General features: G+C 42.0%; 1 protein-coding gene across 1 annotated transcript in view; it reads right to left on the bottom strand.

Annotated features, from left to right (window-relative positions):
• The window catches only part of Megf10 (multiple EGF like domains 10), a 141,630-nt gene that overhangs the window by 39,339 nt on the left and 76,506 nt on the right, over window positions 1–25,785 (bottom strand). Inside the window, exons 6-10 of the mRNA XM_028777167.1 lie at window positions 17,123–17,369; window positions 14,997–15,117; window positions 11,076–11,212; window positions 5,164–5,376; window positions 22–196 (exon numbers count right to left, since the gene is read on the bottom strand). Of these exons, the coding sequence (XP_028633000.1) occupies window positions 22–196; window positions 5,164–5,376; window positions 11,076–11,212; window positions 14,997–15,117; window positions 17,123–17,369 (893 nt within the window). The remainder of the gene's footprint in view (window positions 1–21; window positions 197–5,163; window positions 5,377–11,075; window positions 11,213–14,996; window positions 15,118–17,122; window positions 17,370–25,785) is intronic.

Here is a 25,785-nt window from a genome sequence, read left to right as displayed (position 1 = left end):
TCCAGAGGCCAAGCTACTCACTTTGAATCCTGGAGCGCAGGCACACCTTCCAGTCACACTGTCACAGTCTGCTCCATTTTGACAGCTGCAGATCTGTTGGCAAGCCTCCCCGTAGAAACCAGGAGAGCATGTTTCATTACAGTACAGTCCAGACCAACCCGGCTTGCAGCCACACTCTCCAGACATGGGATGACAGCTGAGAGACATAGATGAAAAAGAACAAGTCATTCTGTGGTAAACATGACACTTGAGGCATGCGCACATGTTGCTTTCTCAATAGTCACAAATGTGCTGGTATTTCCACAAGCATGGTTTAAACCTAATGCCTATGGGTGACACGACTTAACTAATTGGCTGACATTCGACTATTATGCAGAACCGATGAATGAAATCAGTACTATGCCCTACTCAAGTGACTACAATAACTGTATACTCTTGTCTAAAATTCTTTTTAGTTGTCTTACATCGAAAGCATTAACTCAGTAAGAAGGTAGCACCATGAGACACACTGACCAGCTCCATCTAATGCCAAGTCCACTGTGTGATAACCAAGGAATTCCAAAAGCAACGACCTTGCAGCATGCTTCTCCTCCAAGCACGGCTACCTGGTAGTAAAGCAGCAGCTGCTAGCTGGGACAGGAGCCACATTGACAGGCCAGGCAGCCAGCTGTTGCTCCCCAGCAAATGGACACGTCAGCTGTGCTAAGATGCTCATGTAAGTGAGTGGATACAGTAAAGCACTGTGTGGCAAGCTGGCTTACAGCATGTGTGCTTCTTGACACAGGAAGCCTTGACAATCAAACTCTGCTGACAACAGGAAGTTTGTGTAAAGACATCTCCCCTCCCCTCGAATCCCAGACCTTCCCCTTGAACAGGACAAACAACATGTACTTTGTGTTTAGACATTTGCTAAACTGTCTTTCTACAGGACTATTCGTAGAATTTGTACTCTTAGCAGGAAAGGGAGATTTGTAGAGATGAAGACAGAATATCTAGATCAGTCTACCTGGGTGACTTTAGGGAAGACACAGAGCCTTCTACCGGAAGTCCCTGCTGGTGTGAAAGACTCAGACACACCCCAGAATTTTATTTTTTATGCATATGAGTGCTGTGCTTTGCCTGCATGTATGTATGAGCACCATATACATGCCTTGTGCCCGCAGAAGAAGAAGAAGAAGAAGGCTTCAGATACTTCCCTTAGAGGATGGATGAAGTTACAGATAGTTGTGAGCCACTGTGTGGGGGCTGGGAGCCAAACCCAGGTCTTTTACACAGACACCAAATACTCTCCACTTCCTAGCCATCACTCCTGCCCCACACCCCAGAATCTTACATTCTGTCTGCACATTTCTCCTTTTCCTTTCTCTGCTCCTTCAGAAAAAGCTAGGATGCTTTGATCTTCATTTTGTACAGTTTTCTTTCTTTCTTTCTTTTTCTTAAAATAGACTTTCAGACTCCTGCTACAGTTAGCTATTCATAGGAAAAAGTCAAGAGATCCACCAAACCATGCTCAGCAAACATAAAGAAAGAAACCTAAATACTTTGATACAGTTGAAATTTCCTGTGCAGAGAAGGTTTGGATGCTGAAGACAAGCATTTGGGTCTCAGACACACTTAGATCTACATGTGTATGGATAGACATAGTCCCTGCTGTCATCCTTGGACAAACACCTGGCACCTCAAGCTTACTGTGTTGTGTCTGGGCCCCATCCTTCCCTCCTTTTATATCTATCTACCCCAGTCAGTCATCTGTACTTCTGTATGTGGTACCTCCATACACTTGCCTGGGATTGCGTTGTTTGCTGGTGTGTTTGTTTGCTTGCTTGCTCATTGCTACAGGACCTTGCTGCATAGCCCAAGCTGATCTCATAATCAAGATTTTCTTCCTTTGCTAAGATTACAATAACGTACTACCATGCACAGCTAAGACTCGTTCTCTATTTTCATTATGACTTAATCAGATTGGCCTATGGTTATGTCTGTGAGGGATTTTCTTGACTGATGATTGATATGGGAGGGCTCAGTCCACTGTGGGTGGCACCATCCCTAGATAAGTAGATCTGGACTATATAACAGAGTTAGGGAAGCATGAGCAGAGATGGAGCCAGTAAGCACCCCTTCTTCATCATTTCTGCTCCAGCTTCCTATTAAATTTCTACCCTTGGTGATAGAGTATTAAACCCTTTCCTTTCCAACTTGGTTTTAGTCATGGTTTTTATCACAATAACAGGAAAGCAAATTAGAATAGATGTTATTTGCAAAAATAAGACACACACCGACTGCTCAAGGCTACTGAATGTCCTTATTAGCAAGGGTTAATAGACACATGATATGTGCAATCTAATTAAAATGGCTTTACTTTCTTTCTCAGAATAATTTCTGCTATGAAACTTAGTTTTCCACCTGAAAGTCTAGGTCAGTAAGAATGTCTTTGGGTTCACTATGATTTAAAGTATTAATATCACTTGTAAATACATTTAAATTAATTTCAACTATATAATGAATTAAAAACTTATGTGGCTACTATTTTGGGGGGTATCCCTCTTATAAAGAAACAGAGGCCAAATTCAAGACCAGTCTGGTCTACATAACACATTCCAAAATCAACCAGGGATATACAATAAGGCCTTGTCCAATACATACATACAAACATACATACATACATACATACATACATACATACATAGTAAATGAAGGAAGGAAGGAAGGAAATGAAAAGAAAAATTAGTGCCTATTGAATCTTGATCCATTTGTAAGGGTTGTTTCATCTTATAAATGAATATTGGGCAACATGACATAAAGGCTTAAGTGTATTTAGATGTTAGAGCTTTCCCTGCTTATTGTTGTCTTTAGAAGCCAGATGGCTAAAATGAGCCCAGGCTACCCTTCCAGAGACTCTATGGGCCTAGTCATTCTTATCATCCAGCCAAATGCCAAACAGGAAGTGAGCATTTTCAGGACCAATCAGCTTCCAGTGGATCTGCCAGGTGAAACTATGGCAAATAGCAGAAGAGACTCCCTCACTGAGCCTAAGTCATGCAGTAAGAAGTCATTGGCTAGTGAATGCCTGATGGCCTAAGGCTACTAAATTCAGCATCATTTGTTAGTTGTGAGTCAACTATCCTAGCCTGTACTAACCCTTCCTCAAATGTTTGGCTCTCATATATCAACATGTTCATGCACAGAACCTAAAGATTATGTAAACTATGAACATTTCGTTAGATATATTATTAATTACACAGAAAGAGTTTTGGATACATTTATTGCTTGAATTATATATAATGGCAAATCTCTAATCACTTCATTAGATGATAAGGGAACAAATTAGGCTTTCAATTAAATCAATGATTCTATATGCCCTTCCCCCTTTTTTATCTCTAAATGGCCCTGCATTTCGCAAAGTTGTTCAAGATATAAGAATTAATAGATGAGGGGCTGGAGAGATGGCTCAGCGGTTAAGAGCACTGACTGCTCTTCCAGAGGTCCTGAGTTCAAATCCCAGCAACCACATGGTGGCTCACAACCATCCGTAATGAGATTCGATGCCCTCTTCTGGTGTGTCTGAAGACAGCTACAGTGTACTCATAAATAAAGTAAATAAATCTTTTAAAAAAAAAAAAAAAAAAAAAAGAATTAATAGATGACTCCAACTGTGTATCCAACAAGATAGACTCACGTAATCTGTATGTATCTAGCTTTCATAGAAATTTGTAAAAGCTAATCTTTTAAAATAGCTTTCATGAATAATGGCATTTGACTTATTTCTAAATCTTCTGAATATTTGATACACTTCATTACAGTATTGCTTTGATCTATGTAATAGTTAAACAATCTCATCTACTTTGTTAGCCGTGTGTGCATTAGTCTGATGGGGCCTCTGTCAAAAGCATCACAGTCTTGTGATAAAGAAAAAAAATCACATTCCCCATGCATCTAAAATCACCAAAAATCAAGTCACAATGCTTCTTGAGTTTCCCTCCGAACAGAAGTCTTCTTTTGCTTTCTTCTTTTCTTAGGTTTGCTGCATTATTAGATTTCATTTGTTTCAATGCGCAATACAGTCCACTGGTGATGAGGCTATGTGAGGGTTACCTTACTGTAATAAAGGAAGCCAAACTCATGGTTTGTGTGTAACTGTACCAGCTCCCTATATATCAGGAAGTTGAAAAATAAATCTTTGCAGAGAGTTTATTACCTAAATATTTAAATGTTTCATGTAAGAAATGACAATATGTTCCAATGAAGGAGACCCAAAGTCGACCATAGCAAAGTTACCTGAATCATGTAGAGAGTACATTTCTTACACACATGCACACACATTCCAATACAATACAAAATACATTTTTCTTCTGTTCCTAGTAATGGCTTAAAGAATAGACCAACCACACAACTCTGTGTCCTGTAGCTCTTGTGGACTTGATACGGCTAAGTATAAGTGTAGTACCATCTGCACTGAATGCAAACAAAACTCTTTCTGCTAACATCTGAACTATTGTATACTGTACTAGATTTTTGCCAAATTTATCTTTTCCAGAAGTCTGCAACTGGGCTGGGAATTCTAAGTCATATGTATCTGGTCCTTGGAGGAGGGTAAAGAAAGGAGTAGGTGGGAAGATATTTTTTCAGAGACAGACAAGCACAGTGGGGTGGGCAGGATTATAGCTTCCTGTTACCAAATTTTTGGAGAGACTTTTTGAGCTGAAAGACCCCTGTGAGGTTTTTTTTGTTCGTTTGGTTGGTTGGTTGGCTGGTTGGTTTTTTGTCAGAGCAATCAGTTCCTGAAGATTCCACATGTGACAGCCACATGTGAAATGCTTTCACAAACCCTCCCTCTTCCTCTCGGTAGCCTTTCCTTCTTCCACAGAAGTGTTGTCAAGCAAATAATGCTTCAGTGAGCATGATGCTTCCGCATCCTGAACTCGGCTTAACCCATCTCTCCATGGTACCGCTGCTTCTAAGGGAATGTCACACAAGCCTTCTTTTAGGGAAAAGTTCTGTTAATCTCAGAAAAAAAAAAGTCATCTTTACCAGTCCCCATCGATTGATAGAATAACTTAATATCCACCCACAACCAATAACTTTAGCCCTTTGAACATGGGCTTTCAGTTGCTAAGGTGACAACTTTAATAAAAAAACGTTTTTCCAGAGGTAACTGGCACTCACCTATGAGTGTTGTCCAGGTGACAGGGGCACCGCTTGTCACATTTGATGCCGTAAAGCCCCTCGGGACACAGGCGTGCTTCACAAAGTTCACCTGCAAAGCCTGCTTCGCACAGGCATGAGCCACTCACGTGGTAACATTTCCCTCCGTTAACACACCTGCAGGTCTCAGCACAGCGAACTCCATAGGTTCCAACAGGGCATTCTTCCTGACACCTATTCAAATAAGAGGCCAACAGTTGGTTCAAAAGAGTCTAACTGTACAAGTTGAAATGCTTTGTGAACCCATAGTATTTCATATTTATTCCATTACAGGTAAAAAAGTAACGAGATGGATCACTCTGTAGCAGCGAGAACTAAATACAAAGACTCGAGAAATTCTGAAATTTTCAAAATCAGATGTCCTCTACCCTAGTTTGTAAGTTATAAGAAGGCTTGGAGTTTTCTAACAAAGTTTTTGGGGGAGTGGAATATCGCCCTCTGTTGTGAAGGATTGTCACATGGCAAGGAAAAAAAATCAATCCAAAATTTCACCTTAGAGTATTTTTAACAAAGAAGAGATGACTCAGTGGGGAGAGATGCTTTGGTCAGCTGGTCGAGGTGGGAAGCTGATTCCTGGAGGAATGAAAGGAGTCCTAGCTTCTTCATGGAAAGCATGAATAGCTAACGGGGCCAGCCAAATCTCTGTTGTGAGATGAGGTGACGGGAGCCTTCTGCCAAGAAGACAGAAATACAGTCTCATCTAGTGGAGCACATGCCACAGTAGGGGACACTGTCTCGGCAGACTCTTCCCATGTGGCTTTCCGGTCATGCCAGACTCTGATTTTTTTTTTTTTAAATGTAGGTCAGTATTGCATTTTCCAGATCTGAACAATGCAAGCAGCAAGACATGCTTAAAAGCAATGGCACAGAAGCAGTTCCAAGAGAAACCGCCTTTCTACCAGGCTTGGCACAATTCTAATGATAGGGTGTGGTGAGCGTCAATATCGGGATTCTAAGTGTAGAGGGGAAAGCTTGGGAGTCTTCTGACATTTTGCTGGTTGACTCTGGCTCTGGTATGCACTAAATTTGATGGAGAAGAGCAAAGAGGGCCTCCTAAAAGCAGGTTTTACTGCTTCTAGAACTTTCCAAGTGCACTTGTCAGCATGCTGCCACTAAGGGCTTAACCACAAAAGAAATTCTGGAGCCGTCGAATGAATTCTTCAAATGAATTTAAATGTAGACTTTAGAGCTACACATGAACCACTCTAGCTATTTTTCAGACCATAGTATTTTTATAAAGGCCATCAAATATTTTTTAACCTTCAAGATGCTTTTATAAACCAAGTCATCTGAATTGTTCCTTTAAAAGGTACGCTTTAGAGAAAGACTTTGTGGGGTACAGTGATTTACCTAATCCAGTCTTTGACTAAAGACTGGCAAGACAGCTTCGAAGTATGTCTGACAAGATACCCTTGCAACTCAACACCAGTGGAAATAAAAGATTAAAAAATATATTACCAGTTCCTCACCCTCTTCCATAAACATTATTAACAAAACAAAATGTTAAACTTTGGGTTGGTGGGATGTCTCAATGGGAAAAGACACCTAGTAGCCTGAATTCAATCCCAGAAGTCATGTGATTGAGGGAACGGACTTCCTCAAGTTGTTCTGCACCACTCCACCACCAACACACACAGTAAATACATAAATGCTAACTGTGTTAATCAGGAAAAGGCTGGATCTAGGGTTATCTGCATGATTTTAATGTGGTTTTAGCATAACGTAATAAAGGCTGTTAGAAGCCGTGCATGTCAGATGTCTAGGAAAGTTTCCTTGCCCCATCACAGGGAACTAGTATGTGGGACTCCTTGTGAATTGGCACAGTATTTTCTTTCTCTTGGAAAACAAAATGTATAATAGCCAGTCCCAGCCTGTATTTATCTTTCTAGCCTCTAATTAAGTATCTAGTAGTGTCTAGTATAAATGCAGAATGAATTGGTTTTGCCATCTAAGCCGTAGCTATGGCAACAGGTTCTCTTTGTCAGTACTGCAGCACCTTCCTATCAATCATGGTTAGGTATGTACACCTGGGAAGAGGGCCGAGGGCCGCTTTCTAGTAGAGATTTCTCCCATGGTTTTTAAATCACTGCTACAACTGTAAATATGTATAAGGTACAGTGTGACGGTTCGGTGTATACAGAACATTTTCTATTTAAACAAACTTCACGGAGTGGCTATGACTTTCTGGTTGGTCTCTAGCTTTAGATAACCATTTCCCATTCAAACCATTAAAGTTGCTGTTATGGTCCCTCAAGAAAAACAAGAAGGGCTATCTCAGGAATCAGTAATACATTTTCTTAAGAAAGATGGCAGAGAAATAACAGAAGGCAATAAAAATTGACCAGAAAAGAAATGTAGAAACTATTTCTATTAAACGATTGCTATTTTATAAAAAGATAATTTCTATTAAAAAGAAAAGAAGAAAGAAATCTCTAATAGTGTTTTGGAGTAAGGAAAAAGGATGATCATTAAGTAGACAAAACCTGACAAAACACTAATTAATCGAGCAAATCCTTCCACTGATATCACTCTGATCACAACTTTGTATCAACTTTGTACTGTGAACTTGGGGATGAAGTCAGGGTGGCAGCTCCTTCTTGTCCTTTGGAGCATGTCACCCGGAGTGACCGGAATAGCTGAGCTGATGCATGGTTCAGTGTGTAAGACTCACACATTCTTCATCAGACCTGGACTCCAGGGTCATCAGCCTGACTTGGTAGCATCTGGAGCTGCCGTCCTGGGGGAATGCCCCAGGAATTGGCAAAGAGCCAACTTTTCACAGTCGCAGAGACAGAGTGGCCCTACATTGAAGACCAGTGCCACCTTCCTCTAATCCTGGGCTGTAGTTCCTGACTTTGTGCCTGTACCTGGGCTTTTTCTTCACTTTTAGAATCATGCAGAACACAGATCTGGCAGGGCTGTCTTGGGGTTCACTATAACAGACTTCCTTACTGAGTTTCGAATACTCACTGAGCATCCTTTATAGGCATGGGCCGTGCCTTATCATCAAAGAACCAGAGTGATCCTGTGACATACCATTAGCGCCTTTTAAAGCATCTTCAAACAGAGCTTTGTGAGGACCTCAGATCATCTCATTCTTGACGACTTCACTGGATTGTATCTCCTTACCAGTGTCCTTTGGGTCTTCCCACAGACCTCAAAGCCTCTTATTTGTCATCTGCTGTGTCGTCCGGCCAGCCCACAGGGCTCACCACTTGTTTCTCTGTGGTGGGATGGCGGCCCCACATCCTGGGTGTATTTGCTGGCAGCTGCCTGTGGTGGTAACCACTGTGGAGCAGCCCCTCCTAATCACTCCAGGCACACTGACGTCTCAAGACAAGTGAAGGGACACTCACGATCCCCACCCTTGCATCTCCTCCCCACCTCCTGCCACAAACTGCCCCACAGCCACTCCCTGTGTTCTCTCCTAGAGACAAATGTGCTTTCTGCATCCAATGGATTACATACGTTAACTTAAAACAGAGGCAAGACTAGCAACGGAAACAGTAACCACAGGGCATCGCCAACGCTCCACAAAAGCCTGGGTAGAACAACTCTTCCACCCCACCTCATTTTTTTCCCCGTCCTTGAGTTTCAAAATTTTACTTGAAAATGAGCTGCTCTTCTCTTCCCCTGTATTCCAACCTTACTAAGCACCTGCTCACTGGCCTTGTAGGTGTGATGTTTTTGTGTTTTAAACTTAAAGTCTCTAGAGTCTAAAATGTTATATAAAACATTGCTTTAGATTCTGCTTGGTTTTGTTCCTCTCCTCTTCCTGACCTCGTTTTCTGTAATATAAATGTATAAGCACAGCTTAGAGCTGGGCTGTGGATCACAAAGCCACATGGTGTAGCCCAGTCCTACATTGTAAAATAAATAATCAAGGTGTCTATAATTCATACATCAAAACAGTAAAAGGAGATTATATAATTGTATTAATAAACAACAAAATGACTTTTAATTAAATTAAGTGGACACTGCTAACAAAAGACCTTAACAAAAGGAAGGACCGGAAAAGAGACACTGGGTAACATAGTAATCAGAAACAGCAGAGATACTCAAAACTGTCTCTAATAAAGCAGTATAAGGAAGAATTCTCACATAGACCTACTATTGGTCAGCAGCAATTCAGACCTTCAAATAAGTAAAATAAGGAAGTGAGCTAATCATTAGAAATATTTTTTAAACCAATCACCTCTAGTGGTAGATACTATCATTGCAAAACTAAACAATTCCAGTCTTTGCTTAAAACATTTAAATTAATTTAAAAATTGACAAAGACTAAATTAAGAAGCAAACTTATATAGAAAATACCCAGTTAGAAACTTAAAGATAATTCTTAAATTACAAAATACTTAGAAAATGAATTTAATAAGTAAATACAGACACTGCCCAGAGAGGTAGGGAAGCTCACAGTATTTAATCAATAGCCATAAAATTAAAGTAGAAATTAGGAAATAAAAAAAACCCACTAGGGTAAAAAGGCCTTTTTAGTTTACATGCATCACTAAAATACCGTGGTGTGTAATTGTATGAGGCTCCTAGATTGCTAGTGTTTGCATGATTCTTGCACACCACTCACAAAAGCTGCGTGGATAAGCTTTGGAACTGCTCCAAGACCTTCAGTTTCCTAAATCTCATCACAAGCTGGAGGGAAAGTGTCATGCCCACGAATTACAAGGCTCTTTGTTCTTATCAGTCTGCCCGTGTGCCTCTCAGGTCACTGTGCTCTGACTCTGCGTCACAGGCAATGAACTTAGCTGTCCAGACTCCTAGGACCTACGGATTAAGAGCAACGTTGAGGAGGTGGGGCAAAGAGAGCCACTGAGGTAACAGTTTGCCTTTTAATACAGGAAGTGGCCAACCATGCATATAAAAGCTGCAGGAAGCCGGTCGGTGGTGCCTTTAATCCCAGCCCTTGGGAGGCAGAGACAGGAAGATTTCTGAGTTCAAAGCCTGTCTGGTTTACTGAGTGAGTTCCAGGACAGCCAGGGCTATACAGAGAAACCCTGTCTCGAAAAACCAAAAATAAATAAATAAATAAATAAATAAATAAATAAATACCTGCAGGAGCACAAGCAGAACAAAATTGCCCGTTTGCTTCTGTTTCACACAGATCACAGATTTCGAAGTTTTCCCACAGAACTGATGTCATCACCTCCATAAAATATAATAAATACAATGGCTATTCTTTTATTTAGATTATTATTATTGTTATCATTGCTATTATTATTATTATTACTAATGTGTGTTCACATGTGCCTGTGTGTGGTATGTGGAGTGCAAGTTCCTGGAGAGATCAGAGATACAAGGGTTACTGGTATTTGTGAGCCATCTGAAATGGATGCTAGGAACTGAATTCAGGTCCTCTGCAAAGGCAGTATGCATTTAATTATGGAGCCATCTCTCCATCCCCAGTGACTAACATTATTAAGGATATTCTGGGCAATGAAGAGGAAGCTGTACTTTATGTAGACCATAAGTACAAGTTCCATTTGAAAATCAACCTGTCAATCACCGCATCCCTTCCCTCATATGTCATATCTCAAATCTATCTAAAAGTACTGAAAATACAGTGTCTGTCCTAAATACTCAACACTTCAGAACAACAGGCTCATCATGGGTTCTGACCAGCTGACATTTTATTGTCTTTTTTTTTAATGTCTCTCTGATTTCCTCCAGTTCACTATTACTGTTCTATGACTCTGTTTCTATACACTCATGATAGAGTTTTCTGAACACTTTTAGACTTCTGAAATATTAGATAGCACACACTGAGCATGCTCCCTGGACTCTCCAAACTTTCCTTCTAATTAGGATAATTAGAACCTTATTCATTATGAATAGTCAGAGAAACACAAGTGTGTCCTTACCGTTCCCCTGTGTATCCTGGGCTGCAGTGACATTGGCCTGTGGCAGCGTCACACGTTCCTCCGTTGTGGCACTGGCATTCTTGGGAACAGTTCTTTCCAAAGCGACCCTCAGGGCAGGGCTGACCACACACTGTGCCCTGAATTCAAAGAGACTTAGAAAATTAGATGGGCCACCAGCCAGCACCAGGGAAGACAGAGGAAGAAAACAGGGACAGCAGAAAGGGAAGGAGAGATTTGGGGCCAGGACTGTGAGAAAATTAGATTAATGGCCTTTTAGAACACAAAAATGTTCATCATCTTTAAAATATAGGAAATTTCAGACTGACCTATTGATTCAATGAGACTATCTCTCAAGTTACATTCAAAAACACCAGAAGAGCGATCCTAAGAAACTTTTGTATTAAAAACTGAACCTTACATTAAAGTTAAATAAAATTATTAATGCAACCTAAGCAGCAATCTATAAACCTTCCTAACTATTCTTCCCTGAGCCTTACGTGTGCCATAAGTCAACAGTGCTCACTGAGCATCTCCTCCATAAGTAGTAAAGTCTGGTGCACACAGACCATCTGAATGCTTCCCTAGATGCTAAACACTATCACTAGGGTTTTTTTTCTTAACATGATATAATATTATAATTATGATATGGTATTAATATGGCATAAGATTAAAACTTTGTGTACTTGAATTAACAATAATATTGCCTAAGAAAGACGTCTTCAGGGTTAACTTTTATTTCAGAAGAAAAGAGATATTTTTAAGCAGGTCCAATAAGCATTTCTGAGGTAAACTAAACCTATTTCCTGAGGAGAAAACCCAAACACTAGGATACTTCTCTTTACCCTAGGAGCTATCCTTAGCAAACACAGTCATGTGTATTCCAATTCTGGGCCTGTGAAAGTAAGACATGGCCCCAAGATCTCAGTCTATCAATGAAATACCCCACTGTTTTCTACTTTACTGTGTAACTTGTAACTTGGGCTTACAGACTCTGATTTATTGGAGTTATAATCAATAGAATATTTATTGGATTCATAATTAGTGCAAAGAACATACCCCACATAATGGGATTCCCCTAATGTTTTTCCATTATCCTCTCTCTTTCAAAAGGGACAGACTGTGTGTACTCTGAAATTGGAGCCTAGCTAGAACACCAGATGGTTTGCTAAATGTTTATTCTGGATAGCGTAAGAAATACATTTTCTCTAACTACCGGCTACCCACAAAGGCAGTTGGTGAGCTAATTAAGTCCCCTCTGGTGGTTTCTAGCTATCCACAAACAGGAAAGATTCTTCCACAGGCTCTTGGAACCATAAAAGCTTTTGAGAGATGATTCGGGTTAGTGTTTAACTGAAAATCATCTGCATGCCAGGCATTGTGCTGAGCACTGAGAGTCAGAGATAAGCCACCTTTGCCTGGTTTGTTCTTGAGTGATGAAGAGAACAGATATAAAAATATCTCTAATCACTCTGTGCTTGTACATGCCACTTCACTTGATGGAATATAATAACATTGCTGAAGGAATGATGGACCAAGGGCCAGTGAACGCTGACCAAGGCTTGGTATGTGGTGGGGTCTGGTACAAATGCTCACTTTCTCAGGGTTTGACTCTGATGACCCATAATGGTCCAGGGATGCTATTGAAGTCTTGGATTTGAATGAAACCTCGTGGGAGCCAGCAGCAGAATGATGACGATAGTGCTATTGGCTGAGATATACATGGTGTGTGTGTGTGTGTGTGTGTGTGTGTGTGTGTGTGTGTGTGTGTGTGTGTGTTAGGAAGGCAAGTTCACCTTTGGAGACATCTAACACAACAATACAACAATATGTTGTAAAGGAGAAATTTAAGCTGGGAATTCAGTTATCCACAGAGGAAAAAATAACTAGAAGCTTCTATTAAGAAACACGTTGTGGCCTAGAGGAAATGGTTGAGGGAAAATTCTGGGGGCCCACTGAGTGGACTCATCTGTCTGCCTCCTGAACTCATAGTTCCAGGCTGTGACTATGACTTTCCCACATCATAACCTCCAGGTATCAAGGAAACATTGACACCTCAAGATGAGGCAACTTGAAGGCCAGAACAGTGAAATGGCTGCAGTTCCTCACCCAAAGATCTTGGAGTTCCTTGGACATTGCCACTATAGCAAAAGTGTTTCCTTGCCAAGAAGCCAGCAAGGGCTGGTATTAGCAGTAGGCTGAATACAGGAGCTGAGAGAAGAAAAGGACTCAAAGATAGTCTGACACTTCTACTTGTGCTTCTAAGAAATGCTGACTTGCATTCAGATCCAAAGGGCGGAATTATATATATGGTAGGTTTGGTTTCCTAACATTTGCTCTGCTGGGCCTGCTGGAAACACCTCAGTGATCCTTCCACAGCTTCCTACAACCCACAGTCAGTAGACAAAATGCTCTATCCCCTAACTCCATTCCTTTCCTAGCTCCTACACTTTGCTTTAAAATCAGACTTTGGCCAAACCTTCATCATGGGTCTGATCAACTCATTGTACATATGCCCCAGTAGTCCTGATAAAACTCTCCCTTATATCTTAAGATCTACACCTATGTTCTTTGTTTACAATAAAGAATAATTCCAGATAAATTCTATCCCACATTTGCCTGTAGGAAGTACTGCTGAAATGAAGCCCCGACATTCAGTGACATTGTGACTACAGGCTACCAAGGCTGGAGCAACTCACAGGGTAGTTACAAATCGCATTTGGGCTCAGGGAAGGAAAGATAAAGATCCCAGGAAAGCAGCAGATGACCGCTAAAGGCACGGGTCTGAGAGAAGTTCCTGTAGAAGAAATGGCTTAGGAAGAGCTCTTCAGTGAGAGAAGTGGGAGAGATGGCCACTGAAGAGGCAGAGGACAACAGAAGGTTAAGACAGAGTGGTGGGCAACCGAGTGAGTCAAAGCTCCAGAGAAAGCAGAGAAAGAACAGAAGAGGCCAGGTGGACCTGACAACCAGGAAGTCACTAGAGGCTGTGTGAGAAGAGTCCCTGCACAGACATGGTAATGCAGTGTAAACTGCTCTTGGAAGACGTTGCTTTCTTCAAGACATGCATAAGTCAACTCAGAGGGACGAGAACAAATTCTGTTTCCTGGCTTCACATGTTCAATCAGTAATGTTTTCAAACTGTGTATCCCACACAGCAGTAAGCCTACAGAATTACTACCTAAAGAAAAAGCATTATGCTCAAAGTCTGGGCAGCTTTGTTGAGTGTGGCTTCTTCTTACAGTGTCTGGAAAGTCCTACCATTCTTTTTTTTTCTTTCTTTCTTTCTTTCTTTCTTTATTTATTTATTTTATTAGTACACTGTCGCTGCCTTCGGACACACCAGAAGAGGACATCCAATCTCATTACGGATGGTTGTGAGCCACCATGTGGTTGCTGGGATTTGAACTCAGGACCTCTGGAAGAGCAGTCAGTGCTCTTAACCACTGAGCCATCTCTCCAGCCCCAGAAGTCCTACCATTCTTGATCTGCATGATTTACTTCCGTGTTTCTTCAGACTTCTATGACAGCCTAATATTTTCATGTGACACTTATCCTGTTAAGAAGGACATTATCATAGGCAGTGGTTATCTATGGATACAATTGTGAAGACAGTCATTAAATAACTTTAGCATTTATTAGTTGTCATTTGTGAGATCAGATAAGTGCTTCTTTTCTTCTTTGGGGGAAATGCACAGTACATGGTCATTATTGCTTCCGTGAGGTCTCATAATACACTCTACAGACAAGAACAGGAAGAAGTTACCTCCTGGCTTCTCTGGACTGGGAGATTTGTTTCTAAATGGCTGTGTATTCACAGTGTGAGAGTCACAACCACTGCTACCTGCCTTTGTGCTAAAGTCTCCATATGATATTCTCTTTTGCATCCTGGAATGTGTGATGATTAGGGGTGGAAGGGACACTTACCATCCAGCCAGAAGGGCAAGAGCACTCTCCAGTGACATGGTGGCACACGCCTCCATTTTGGCAGGGACATCTCTGCTCACACTGTGGACCATGTTTGCCAGGAGGACAAAGATCCTCACAGCTGAGGGATTTAAGTGAAAGAAAAGATACTGTTATTTATCCTGGTAAAGGATCCTCAGGGTCACAGACATAATATCGTCCAGAACCCTAAAATATACAACCTTTCCTCATTCAGTAATTACTAATTTAATCAGAACATTAATCAGAGTGGATGGAAGTGTCCTGATGGACCATTGGGTCCTTGTTTTGGTTTGAACTTTCTCCCTGCACCCCGCTGTGTGTGTGTGTGTGTGTGTGTGTGTGTGTGTGTGTTGTGGTGTGTGTATGTGGTGTGTGTGTGTGGTGTGGTGTGGTGTGTGTGTGTGTGTGTGGTATGTGTGTGTGGTGTGTGGTGTGTGTGTGTGTGTGTGGTGTGTGGTGTGTGTGTGTGTGTGGTGTGTGGTATGTGTGTGTGTGGTGTGTGTGTGTGTGTGGTGTGTGTGTGTGTGTGTGTGTGGTGTGTGTGTGTGTGTGTGTGTGTGTGTGCACACTTGCCCATATGCATGTATGTGGAGGCCAGAGAATGTAGGGTGTTCTCTAGCAGTCCCCACCCCACTCCCTTAGACGGGGTCTCTCACTGAACTTGGAGCTCACTGACTATAGCTTAGATGGTGTCTGGCAAGCCCCAGGGATCCTCTGTCTCTTCCCTCCCTGGATTCTCAGCACCAGTGTTACAGGCACCAAAGATCACACCTGGCTTTTTATGTGGGTGCTAGAGACCCGAACTCAGACCCTCAGGCTTGTACTGCATGAACTCCCACCATCCATACAGGGGTACTTCCAAGTGGAGGCAAAGCGCTCCTGTTCTAGAACTCCAGGAAGAAGAGTTCTTACTCTTGAGCTAGCATGAAGGCTGCTTTCCTTTGGAAGTTTGGTGTAACTTGAAAGAGGGTCTAAATGGCCACATGCTCCCATGTGTGCTTAGCAGCAGTGGTCAGCATCCTCTTCTTTCGAATGAGAAGCCCCCATTCCTTCAGCCCCACTGTCCTGCATCCTCCCACGCTGACCCACCTTGGTTTTGCTCTAGTTACCTCCAAGCTTCCCACAGCCCTGGGTAATGTTAACCTTGATGGAAACCCATCATAGTGATATTAACAATTAAGCAGTTTGAAACACTAATCTATTCTTCTGAAAACTAGGGCTTTCTAGGCTTAGCACGTTTTTTGTTTTTGTTTTGTCTTGTTTTTTTCCTTTAGCTCTAGTTTACAGACATTAGCACTGTCAGCAGAACATATTTACCTAATCAGCTACATTTCCACAACTATTAGTTCTGTGATTTACGAGTATAATTTTCTCAGGAAGGGAAGAAGATTTTTCTATCTCTTAATTTCTTGTTTTTTTTTTTTTTTTTTTTTTGGCAAATTCTGTGTTTTAAAAACTCAGTTAACAGAAGCAAGCCAAAGAATGCCCTTCCCAAAATAAAGTCATGGAGATTAGAGGAGTTGCTTCAGTGTTTAATAATAATAATAATAATTTACTATTAGTAGTAATTATATTGTATACTAATATCATTATTATAAACTTGCACAATACATCCTAGTAGATGCGATATGTACACTTTTATGTGCATAATGAAATATGTGTGGCCATGAGCACCAATGACCCAGATGACCTTTCACACTTTTGACTTTCATTCCATGCAAAGTTTAGTCTTCTTTCTCAGGCTCTGGATCCACCCGGATATATCCACTTAATTACCACAAGGGCAGAACCACCTGGACCACTATTAACTATTCCTAGACAGTGATGGAACTGTGGGAGATTTTCAATAGAAATCCACGCCTGCCACAGTAACCCTTAAACACCCTCATTCACACACCATCTGATGAGCCTCAAGGCTGGTCCTTACATCTTGGCTGAGCTCTAGCATTCAAAAGTCAAGAATCAGGGGGCCCTAGTGTCCACCATAGCTGGTCCCCCCATCTATGAGATGCCTGGACCCTGAACCCAGCAGTTAACAATTGGGACAGCAACGCAAATCAAGGCACACAGTATCTGTGGTGCGACTCCATAGTGCACCAACTTACAAGGCTCCAGTGTACCCAGGAGAACAACGGCATTCTCCAGTGATGTGGTCACAGGTCGCTCCATTCTGACACTGGCATCTTTGGTGACAGTCGTTACCGTAGGTGCCCTGTTCACAACGGTCCTCACAGCGCCATCCCCGGTAGCCTGCAGTGCAGTGGCAAGCCCCAGTGATGGGGTTACACAAAGCTCTGTTTTTGCACTGACACCGGCTGCTACAGTGGGGCCCCCAGTGGTCACCATCACAAGCTAGGAGGAGAAAAAGAGGAAGGTATCAGAGTGTGAGCGTCGGTCTGGGCCGTTTTTTTCACTCTGCTCCCCTTGACAGGAACAGCACGCCTTCTTCTCGACATTACCACTGTTATTTTTTTTTAAGAGAAAGTTTCTCATCTCCAGGGTGGCCTCAAGCTATGTAGCAGAGGATGTCCTTGAACTTCTGATCTTCCTGCCTCTACCTCAGGAATGCTGAGATTTCAGGTGGGAGCCACACCACATGAAGATTGAATACTGTTTCCCACACGCTAGGCAAGCACTCTGCCAATGATGCTGGCTGTATCCCCAGCCTCATCATCCATTTTAAGCTGAGCATCCAGGCTCCAGCATTGACAGCTGCACTGCACAAGCCTGTGCTCAGGGTACCTGGTACTATTGGTGGCACCACTCCACTGCTTACACGTTAACAGTCTTTTCCTGCTCCAAGGCTTCGCTCTTCCTGTTCCCTAAGCCTAGAGTATGGCATTGGATGTGGCCATGGTAATGAATGGGCCAGTGAAAGACCCAAAGGGAACAGCAGGAAAAAGAGGCTGGGGGTGGAGGGACCTGAGGATGAGCAGTTTGTACAGATGGACAACATCTTTTGTGCAAGGGGCTGCAGTTGAATGACTTTAAGCAAGGAAAGATGGAGCCATCCTTGGTGTGGGGAAAAAGGCAGCAAGAGACTGAGAAGGAAAAGCTAAGAGACAGAACAGAAACAAGAGCAACTGCTCAGATTAGTAGGAGCTCCCTGCACCCACCATGTGACAAGGAAAGGAAGCGGGGACCAAAAGCCAAAATGTTAAAGATCTGCCTGGCCCTTCTGCAGTCTGAGTTTGCAAAGAAACAAATAGTCAAAGTGTTTGTCACTCGGTAAACCCAGGGACCTCCTGAAGAGAAAGGTGGAATAAAAGGTGTGGGTTATTTAAAAAGTGCATCTAAACTAGAACTGAAAACAGACAACAAACCAAAAGATAACATATCAACCATACAAAGCAAAAGGGAGAAGCAGAAATTGAAGGGTGTATTATATAGGCAGGTTTGAATAATAAGGATGGCTGTTCAGTAGACATCAGTGAGCATAACTGTAAGTCAGTGAAGGGACACAGCCCCAACCCAACTGTCCTGAAACCCAAGAGGGACACAAACACACCTCGATTAGTACATGTCACCCAACTGTTTTATTTATTATTAGATACCATAACTGTCACCAGGGAGTACTCACACCAGCGAGAACTCTTAGGGCAAATTGTCTTTATGAGTAATTCTAAGTTCAACAGACCTGGAATAATATTTTTGAAAACAACAGTTCTGAACAACTCTCCAGAAGCAGAGGCTCCATCTTCCAACAGTATAATCTACCGTGGATTTCATAACAGCGAAAGGTTTAAATGAATAATTCCATTTTTAATCAGTGCGGCTTTGGCCTCATTAGTGTTTTAATAAACACACTTTAACAGAATTAAAAACAATGAGCGAGAATTATTGAACTTAAAGCAGATGAGGAAAGCAATTACCTACGAGCACACGGTCTTCTTTCGAAAAATAAGATTAGGTGTTAACTCTAAAATGAGACCCAAGCCTAGTTATTATTCATATCTGTTCTTTCTTTTGTTGCTTGCAGCTTACTTAAAACACTGGAATTTTAAAATTGTTAAGTTTTAGTCTTAAAAGAAAGCCGCACTATTTTAAAACTGTACATACATGGGGCCTTATCTTAGGTGGAGACAAGAATCTTGTCTTCTGAAGTAAGGTACGTGGTCCATGTCACTTGTTCCCTGTTTCATCATCATCAGTAGTGAAGGAAATCTTAATTCTACCTAAGAAAAATTCACCATCCCTTTCATAAATCCGTTTCTTCTGCTTTAATCCCAAAATAGCCTAGTTGATTCCTATCCTGTTACTAATAGTCTTACTTCTGGTGCATGAAGGTAACATTAGCCCTCTTCTGTGTTCTGTGGGGTGTGACACACATATCTGTATGTGGGGGTTAAAGACTAATGTGGGTATCTTTCTCATTTCAATACCTTACTTTGGTTTTGCTTTGTGTTTTGTTTTGTTGAGATGGAATCTCTCACTGAACCTGAAGCTCAGGGATTGATTAGATGGACTGGCCAATGAGCCCTCAGACCCTCTCTCTCTCTGTGACTGTGGCCTTAGGAATACAGGCATTCACTGTCATATCTGTCTTCTTACATGGGACTGGGGATTTGAACTCAGGCCCTCAGGCTTGCACAGCAAGCCCTTTCCTGATTAAACAATCTCCCCACCTCTTGACCCCATTTTTAAGTGAACTACACATTGCAGCTCAACTTTTATCAAATACTCAGTTCTCCAGGACGTTGTCTTTTCTTCTTTGCTAGACTCTTTCCAGAGTTTTCGTAGCTTCCTTAAGTAGTGGGAGCCTCAGATTAAATACCTGTCCCCTCTTGTGCTCAAATGAAAGTGAGCTGACAGACATAAAAGGCAATTTTAACTTAGAAAATTACCTTGATAAGATACCAAGGTCATATTTAAAAATATTTTTAAAACCTGTGATGAATTGTTGTAGGGCCTGTTTTCCACTGTGACGCTGTGGTAAGAGTTGGGCTAACCACATGCACATCACAGAGTGTGTTTTATAAAGCCAAGAGAGTGGCAATCTGAAGAAGAGGGAGGTACTGAGGAAACGGGACCCCTCTCTGCTCTCCATGAGCCTTCCTACATCCCAGTCAACATTTTCTCAGAAAAGATTTCCTGGAATTTGGCAAGAGAGAAAGAAAGAAAGAAAGAAAGAAAGAAAGAAAGAAAGAAAGGAAGGAAGGAAGGAAGGAAGGAAGGAAGGAAGGAAGGAAGGAAGGAAGGAAGGAAGGAAGGAAGGAAGGGAGAGAGAAGGGAAGGAAGGAAGGAAGGAAGGAAGGAAGGAAGGAAGGAAGGAAGGAAAACCTTAAACATCCCCTTATGATAGAAATGAGTTTATAATAAAAGTTGCTATTATCACCATTTTAAAAAAGGGGGGGAGTTGTAGGCTTTCAAAGAAATATATGCCGACATGGTTAATTTCCTGGCTGTGTCTAAGCACTATGGCATGCTTTGAAGTGACAGCCTCCCTGCCTTGGGCTGTATTTTCCTACAAAGCCACTGATACACAGACCCCACAGAGTGAGTCCTGTGTCAACATGAACTGAGGATGAGAGCAGAGCTTACACACAGAAGTCTGTGGAGAGACGACCACAGGAGAATGACCAGAGCACAGAAGCAGGGTTGGCATTCAAACACGATTTCCTTTCTAAGTTGTCTTACCATCTTTGTGTATCAGCTCTTAAATACTTGCCAGTGGGTTGTGCAGTCTATAGTATAAAAGCCAGCTTTCTCCTCTGATTCCAGCTACTTCTAGGGTGAGTTGACATAATCAAGACAAGAAGCAAAGATGATCTGTATGTTGATGCAGAATTTGACTAGTTATCTTCAGTTAAAATACCATGTTTAATTACACAGTTTGGGGAAGGTCTAAACAGAAATACACTCAGGTGTATCCACAGTCTCTGCAGACTTGAGTTGGATTAACCCAGGGATTGTGAGGAATAAGTAGTCTCTTATCCCCATTTCAGAGACAGACAAGCTGAGATCCAGGTAACTTGTTCAGAGTTACAGGCCATGAGGCATGGAGCACAGATCACCCATCTCTAGAACCTGTACCATTTTACTCTTCCAAAATTATAATGATACTTATCTCAGCACTCGCTATAATAAAAAAATAGAAATAATCTAATTTTCCAGTAACAGGAGACTGGTGAAAAAAACGGAAATAATTATACTTCAGGCCACTGTGCACAATTAAAAATGATATAGAGAATAGTTAATGAACTAGAATCTTGGCAATATCATAATTATAAAAAGTAGATTAAAAACAGTATAAATCATGTGATCCAATTTTAGCAACTAGATGAAACTGCCATTAATTTAAGTTTAAAATGCAAAATATCAGTAGAAGCATTTGGCTGGATTTAAAATCTGGGAGGTGGGGCCAGGAGAGACACTGCTAGGACCTGAGATTATGTACCGTTTTTCCTGTGTTTTTTTTTAGTTTAGCTAGGTTGCCTCCATTTCCCAATACATACCTTCTTGGCAGTAAAAGAAAAGCGGGCAACAATGCACTGTGTTTTAAGATGTTATTTGTTTTACACTTTACATCACAGCAAGCTTAGTATCCTTATTGCATTGAGCACATCAAGGATTAAGGCACTCAAGCAAAACGTCTAAAAAATACCCAAATGGTAAGATGTAACATCAGTTTTCAAACCTTAGCTGGAATTTCTGTATGTAAGCTACAAGCACCTTTCATGAGGCCATTTTGCCTGTGAAGTTTTTAGGTACATAAAATACCTCACAATTGCGTTTTACTTAACATGATTCATTATGGCGTGACACAGCACTGATAGCCATTATTTAAGAAATTATTTGGGGAAACTAAGTAAGTAGAGTGATACCTAATAAGTAGAACCCATGGGAGGATGCGTGAATCTCATTCAGAAAAGGAAACAAAATAGTCATCAGAGGTGGAGGGGGGGAAGGAACTGGGTAAGAGAAGGGGGTGAGGAAGGGAATGGGTAATGGGGATCAGGTGTTGGGAGAGGGAGTGTGGGAGAGGGAACAGCAATCGATGGGTGGGGGGAGCATCTCTAGAAGTAACTGGAAACCTGAGATGGGGAGGTTCTGAAGAGTCTATGGAGGTGACCCTAGCTGAGACTCCTTCCAGCTGGGGATATGGTGATTGCAGTGGCCACCTGAAGCAAGGCAGGACTTCCAGTAGAGAGAAAGGGACATTAACCCACTCACAAAACCTTTAACCCAAAATGTGTTCCTCTTACAAGATACCCAGGGGTAAAAATGGAGCAGGAATTGAGGGAATGACCACCCAATGACTGGCCCAAACACATCTCATGTAAGATAGGCAATCCCTGATACTATTAATGATACTGTACTATGCCTGCAGTCAGGAGCCTAGCATAACTGTATCCTGAGAAGCTTCATCCAGCAGTTAATGGAAACAGATGCAGAGACCCACAGCCAAACATCAGGTGGCAGTTGGAGAGTCTTCTGGAAGAGTAGGGGATAGAATTGAGAGAGCTTGAAAGGTCAAGGTCACCACAAGAAGACCTACAGAGTCAACTAACCTGGGCCCATGGGGGCTCACGAAAACCACTAACAAAAGAGCATGCAGAGACCAGACCTAGGCCCTCTACACATTTGTAGCAGATGTGCAGCTTGGTCTTCATGTGGGCCCTCTAACAACTGGAGTAGAGGCTGTCCCTGACTCAGTTACCTGCTCTTGGATCCCTTTCCTCTAACTGGACTACCTGATTGGGCCTCAGTGGGAGAAGATACACTTAAGCCTGTGGAGACTGGATGTCCCAAGATAGAGTGATACCCAAATGGGGGCTTCCTCTTCTCTGAGGAAAGGGGGAGGGTATAGTAGAGGGAAAGATTTATAAGGATGGAACTGAGAGGAGAAGAAGGGTGGGGGATGGGTGATTGGAATGTAAAGTAGAAAAAGGAAAAGAAAAGAAAAATATTTTGAATTAAAGAAAGATTTATTTACTTTTATTTTATGTATGTTTGCCTGGTTGTCTGCATGTGTACTACATATATACAAGGCCCCAGGTGTCAGATCCCCTGGCACTAGAATTACAAAGAGTTGTGAGCCACCATGTGGATTCACTCAATTGGCACACATGGAGGGTGTTTTCCCAATAACTCAGGATGTAGGACCGCTGAGGGATGCCTAAACAGTGAGAATATAGAACATTTCTCAAAGGGGATAAAATGCAGGAGACAGTCAATCTGAGCATCACCTATAAATGGACAATGATTTTACACAAATAGGAAACTGGAAAGCTCACTGTGAACGAGTAATTGACAGGTGCGCCATGGAAACAGAAGAGGCCACTATTTAGAGGAGGGAAGAAATCAACTAATGGAACATGAGATAGGGAAGAAGTTTTTAACAGGCACTAGGTGTTCTAGGGACATTACAAAGGCCTTTTATTAAAACCTTATGATAACTCAGGTAGATGGGTAGAATTATCACAACGTTTTGTTATGTAACATGGACTCAGACTGAAATCTGCCCCAAATCATTCAGCACTGACCTACAAGCAAGGGTTCAACTCCAAGCCAATGCTTCTAATCTGCAGCCCTCCCTCACACCACACAAGCAGAGGGCACCTTTTGTGAAACTGGCCTCAGTGAAGATTCAAAGCTTCTGTAAATTTTCACAGTAAGGTTTCAAAACAAAGACCTCACAGCTGTTTACCTGAGAAATAATACTTGGTTTTGCCTAGAATGACAGTTCTGGGGACCTAGAGCAGCAGCAGCAGCTTCGTCAGATTGGTTTTTATAAGAACTATCCCACCACATAGTCTCTCAGGTATTTAAAAAAAAATGGGCAGGCATTAGTAAATGTCTTTGAACAAACAGAGATACTATACTGAATCTCGTTACCATGTAGCTAAAAGACAATGAAAGAAGACAAATAGGGCAAATGCAAATGCCAAATTGAGAAGCTCTCCCTCTGCAGAAGGAATAAGAACATTAAAGCACTGACTTGTAGTGCTGGGACCAGGGAGGGCAGGATCAAATCATTCTGTCCTTAGGTGACGTTTACCATCAAGTTCATCTTATTACAGAAGCCTTAAATCACTGGCTGGCACATGCAGAGAGGCTATAACCATTTTATATTAGTATGCCTGGGCCCTAGCTGGACCACATCTACTTACAGCTATGGGACCTTGGACAAGTCTTCCGATTTTGTTATATCTAATTTTCTTTTCACAGAATGAGAAGGGGAGAACATGTTAATGACACAAAAGTTACCTTCTGTTCTATGACATGGCACAGCTATTAGCAGCAGATATTTGGTTCCACAAATTGGAATACCTGTCCCATGGAATGTGAGTACTCTAGAACAGCATCCCCAGTGCCCTATAAAGCTAGAACACCATACCTCCCACACTAGTTTGATTGTTTTACAGAAATCATGCACACCAGACAGGTCAACTTGAGAGAGGTACAATTTACACATAAATTACCTAGTAATTCTAAAAGCAAGCCTAAAATATGTTCAGGTCTATAAGGAAAAGAAAAAGCTGTCTCATGTCTTATTTGTAACTGCTAGTTAAAGACTGGGCTTACCACTCCAAAAGAGGAAACTCAAGCCTGGTTCTGCAAACCTGGCCAAGAGCTCTTGACTGGGGTGGGGGTGGGGCTGGGAGTGTCAAAAGTCATAGACGGGGAATCTACTGGCACTGTTTTGCTAAATGGTCATAATGTCAAACTGCTGTCTAAACACTCACATTCATATCTCTCGGTTACCTCTGTCCTCAGTGTCTCACTGAAGTGGGTAAAAATTAATGCAGCAGCTCAAGACTGATGGGATACCTGCCCCTAAATGGAACACCTTTTCATCTTCCCCAAAGGCTCATAAGAGGGGATAGATGAGCCTAATCCTGTAGAGATGTGATGCCTTTCAGTGATACGGGGGGCACCCACTGAGTCGGGGCCCCCCGCCCCCCCCCCCCCCCCCCCCCGCCCCGGGGGGGGGAGCAACATTTGGGATGTAAAAAAGTAAAATAAATTAATTTAAAAAAAAAGAATGTAAGGGCCAAAAGGAGGGAAGATACACAACAGAAAGAAGTTTTTCGGGATGAGACTTTGAAAGACTTTGTGAACTATAAGGGCCGTCTCTTGGGAAGTTGGTTGGGAATTATAGAGTGACAGAAGCATTCAGTTCTGTGCGTTTGTGCTACATCCAACAACCCAAAATGAACTGCACCAATATGAATTTCTGTGTGTGCATGTGAACATGAGTGTAGAGGCCAGAGAACAAGTTTAGGTGTTATCTCTCAGGTGTCATGCTATTATCATTATTATTATTATTATTATTCTATTATTATTACCATTATCGACAAGGTTTCTTACTGGCCTGGAACTTACTCAGTGTGCTAGCTGGCTACTCAGTGTATTCTGGGATCTAACTCTCTCCATCTCCCCAGGACTGGGTTACAACCACACACCTTCATGCTTATCTCCTTTCATGTGGATTCTGGACACGGAATCCAATTCCTCATACTGCTGGCAAGGTGAACACTTTACCAACTCACCTATCTATTCAGCCCTGGTCCAGGATTATTTTTTTAAGTATGATTTAATACCTCTGGGACCTAAATCTAATTGTAGGATTGCAGGAGTTAACAGCCTGGGAGACATTTTTCCACCACATACTTGTGGTGTGGGGGAGGGAGCATGTGGACGCGACTACCACATACTGACACTTAGTCCTCCAGCTCGCCGTGCTGAAAGATGCCAGTTGATGCTACATAACCAGCCACACCAGGATCGCTGCTTGAAGCAATGAGGCTCTGAGGACCCTTAA

Source organism: Grammomys surdaster, unplaced genomic scaffold (genome assembly GCF_004785775.1).
Source record: "Grammomys surdaster isolate TR1022 unplaced genomic scaffold, NIH_TR_1.0 278, whole genome shotgun sequence".
In the NCBI taxonomy this organism is placed as follows: Eukaryota; Metazoa; Chordata; class Mammalia; order Rodentia; family Muridae; genus Grammomys; species Grammomys surdaster.
Note: the sequence above shows the minus strand (reverse complement) of the source record. Positions and strands in the feature narration are given on the sequence as shown.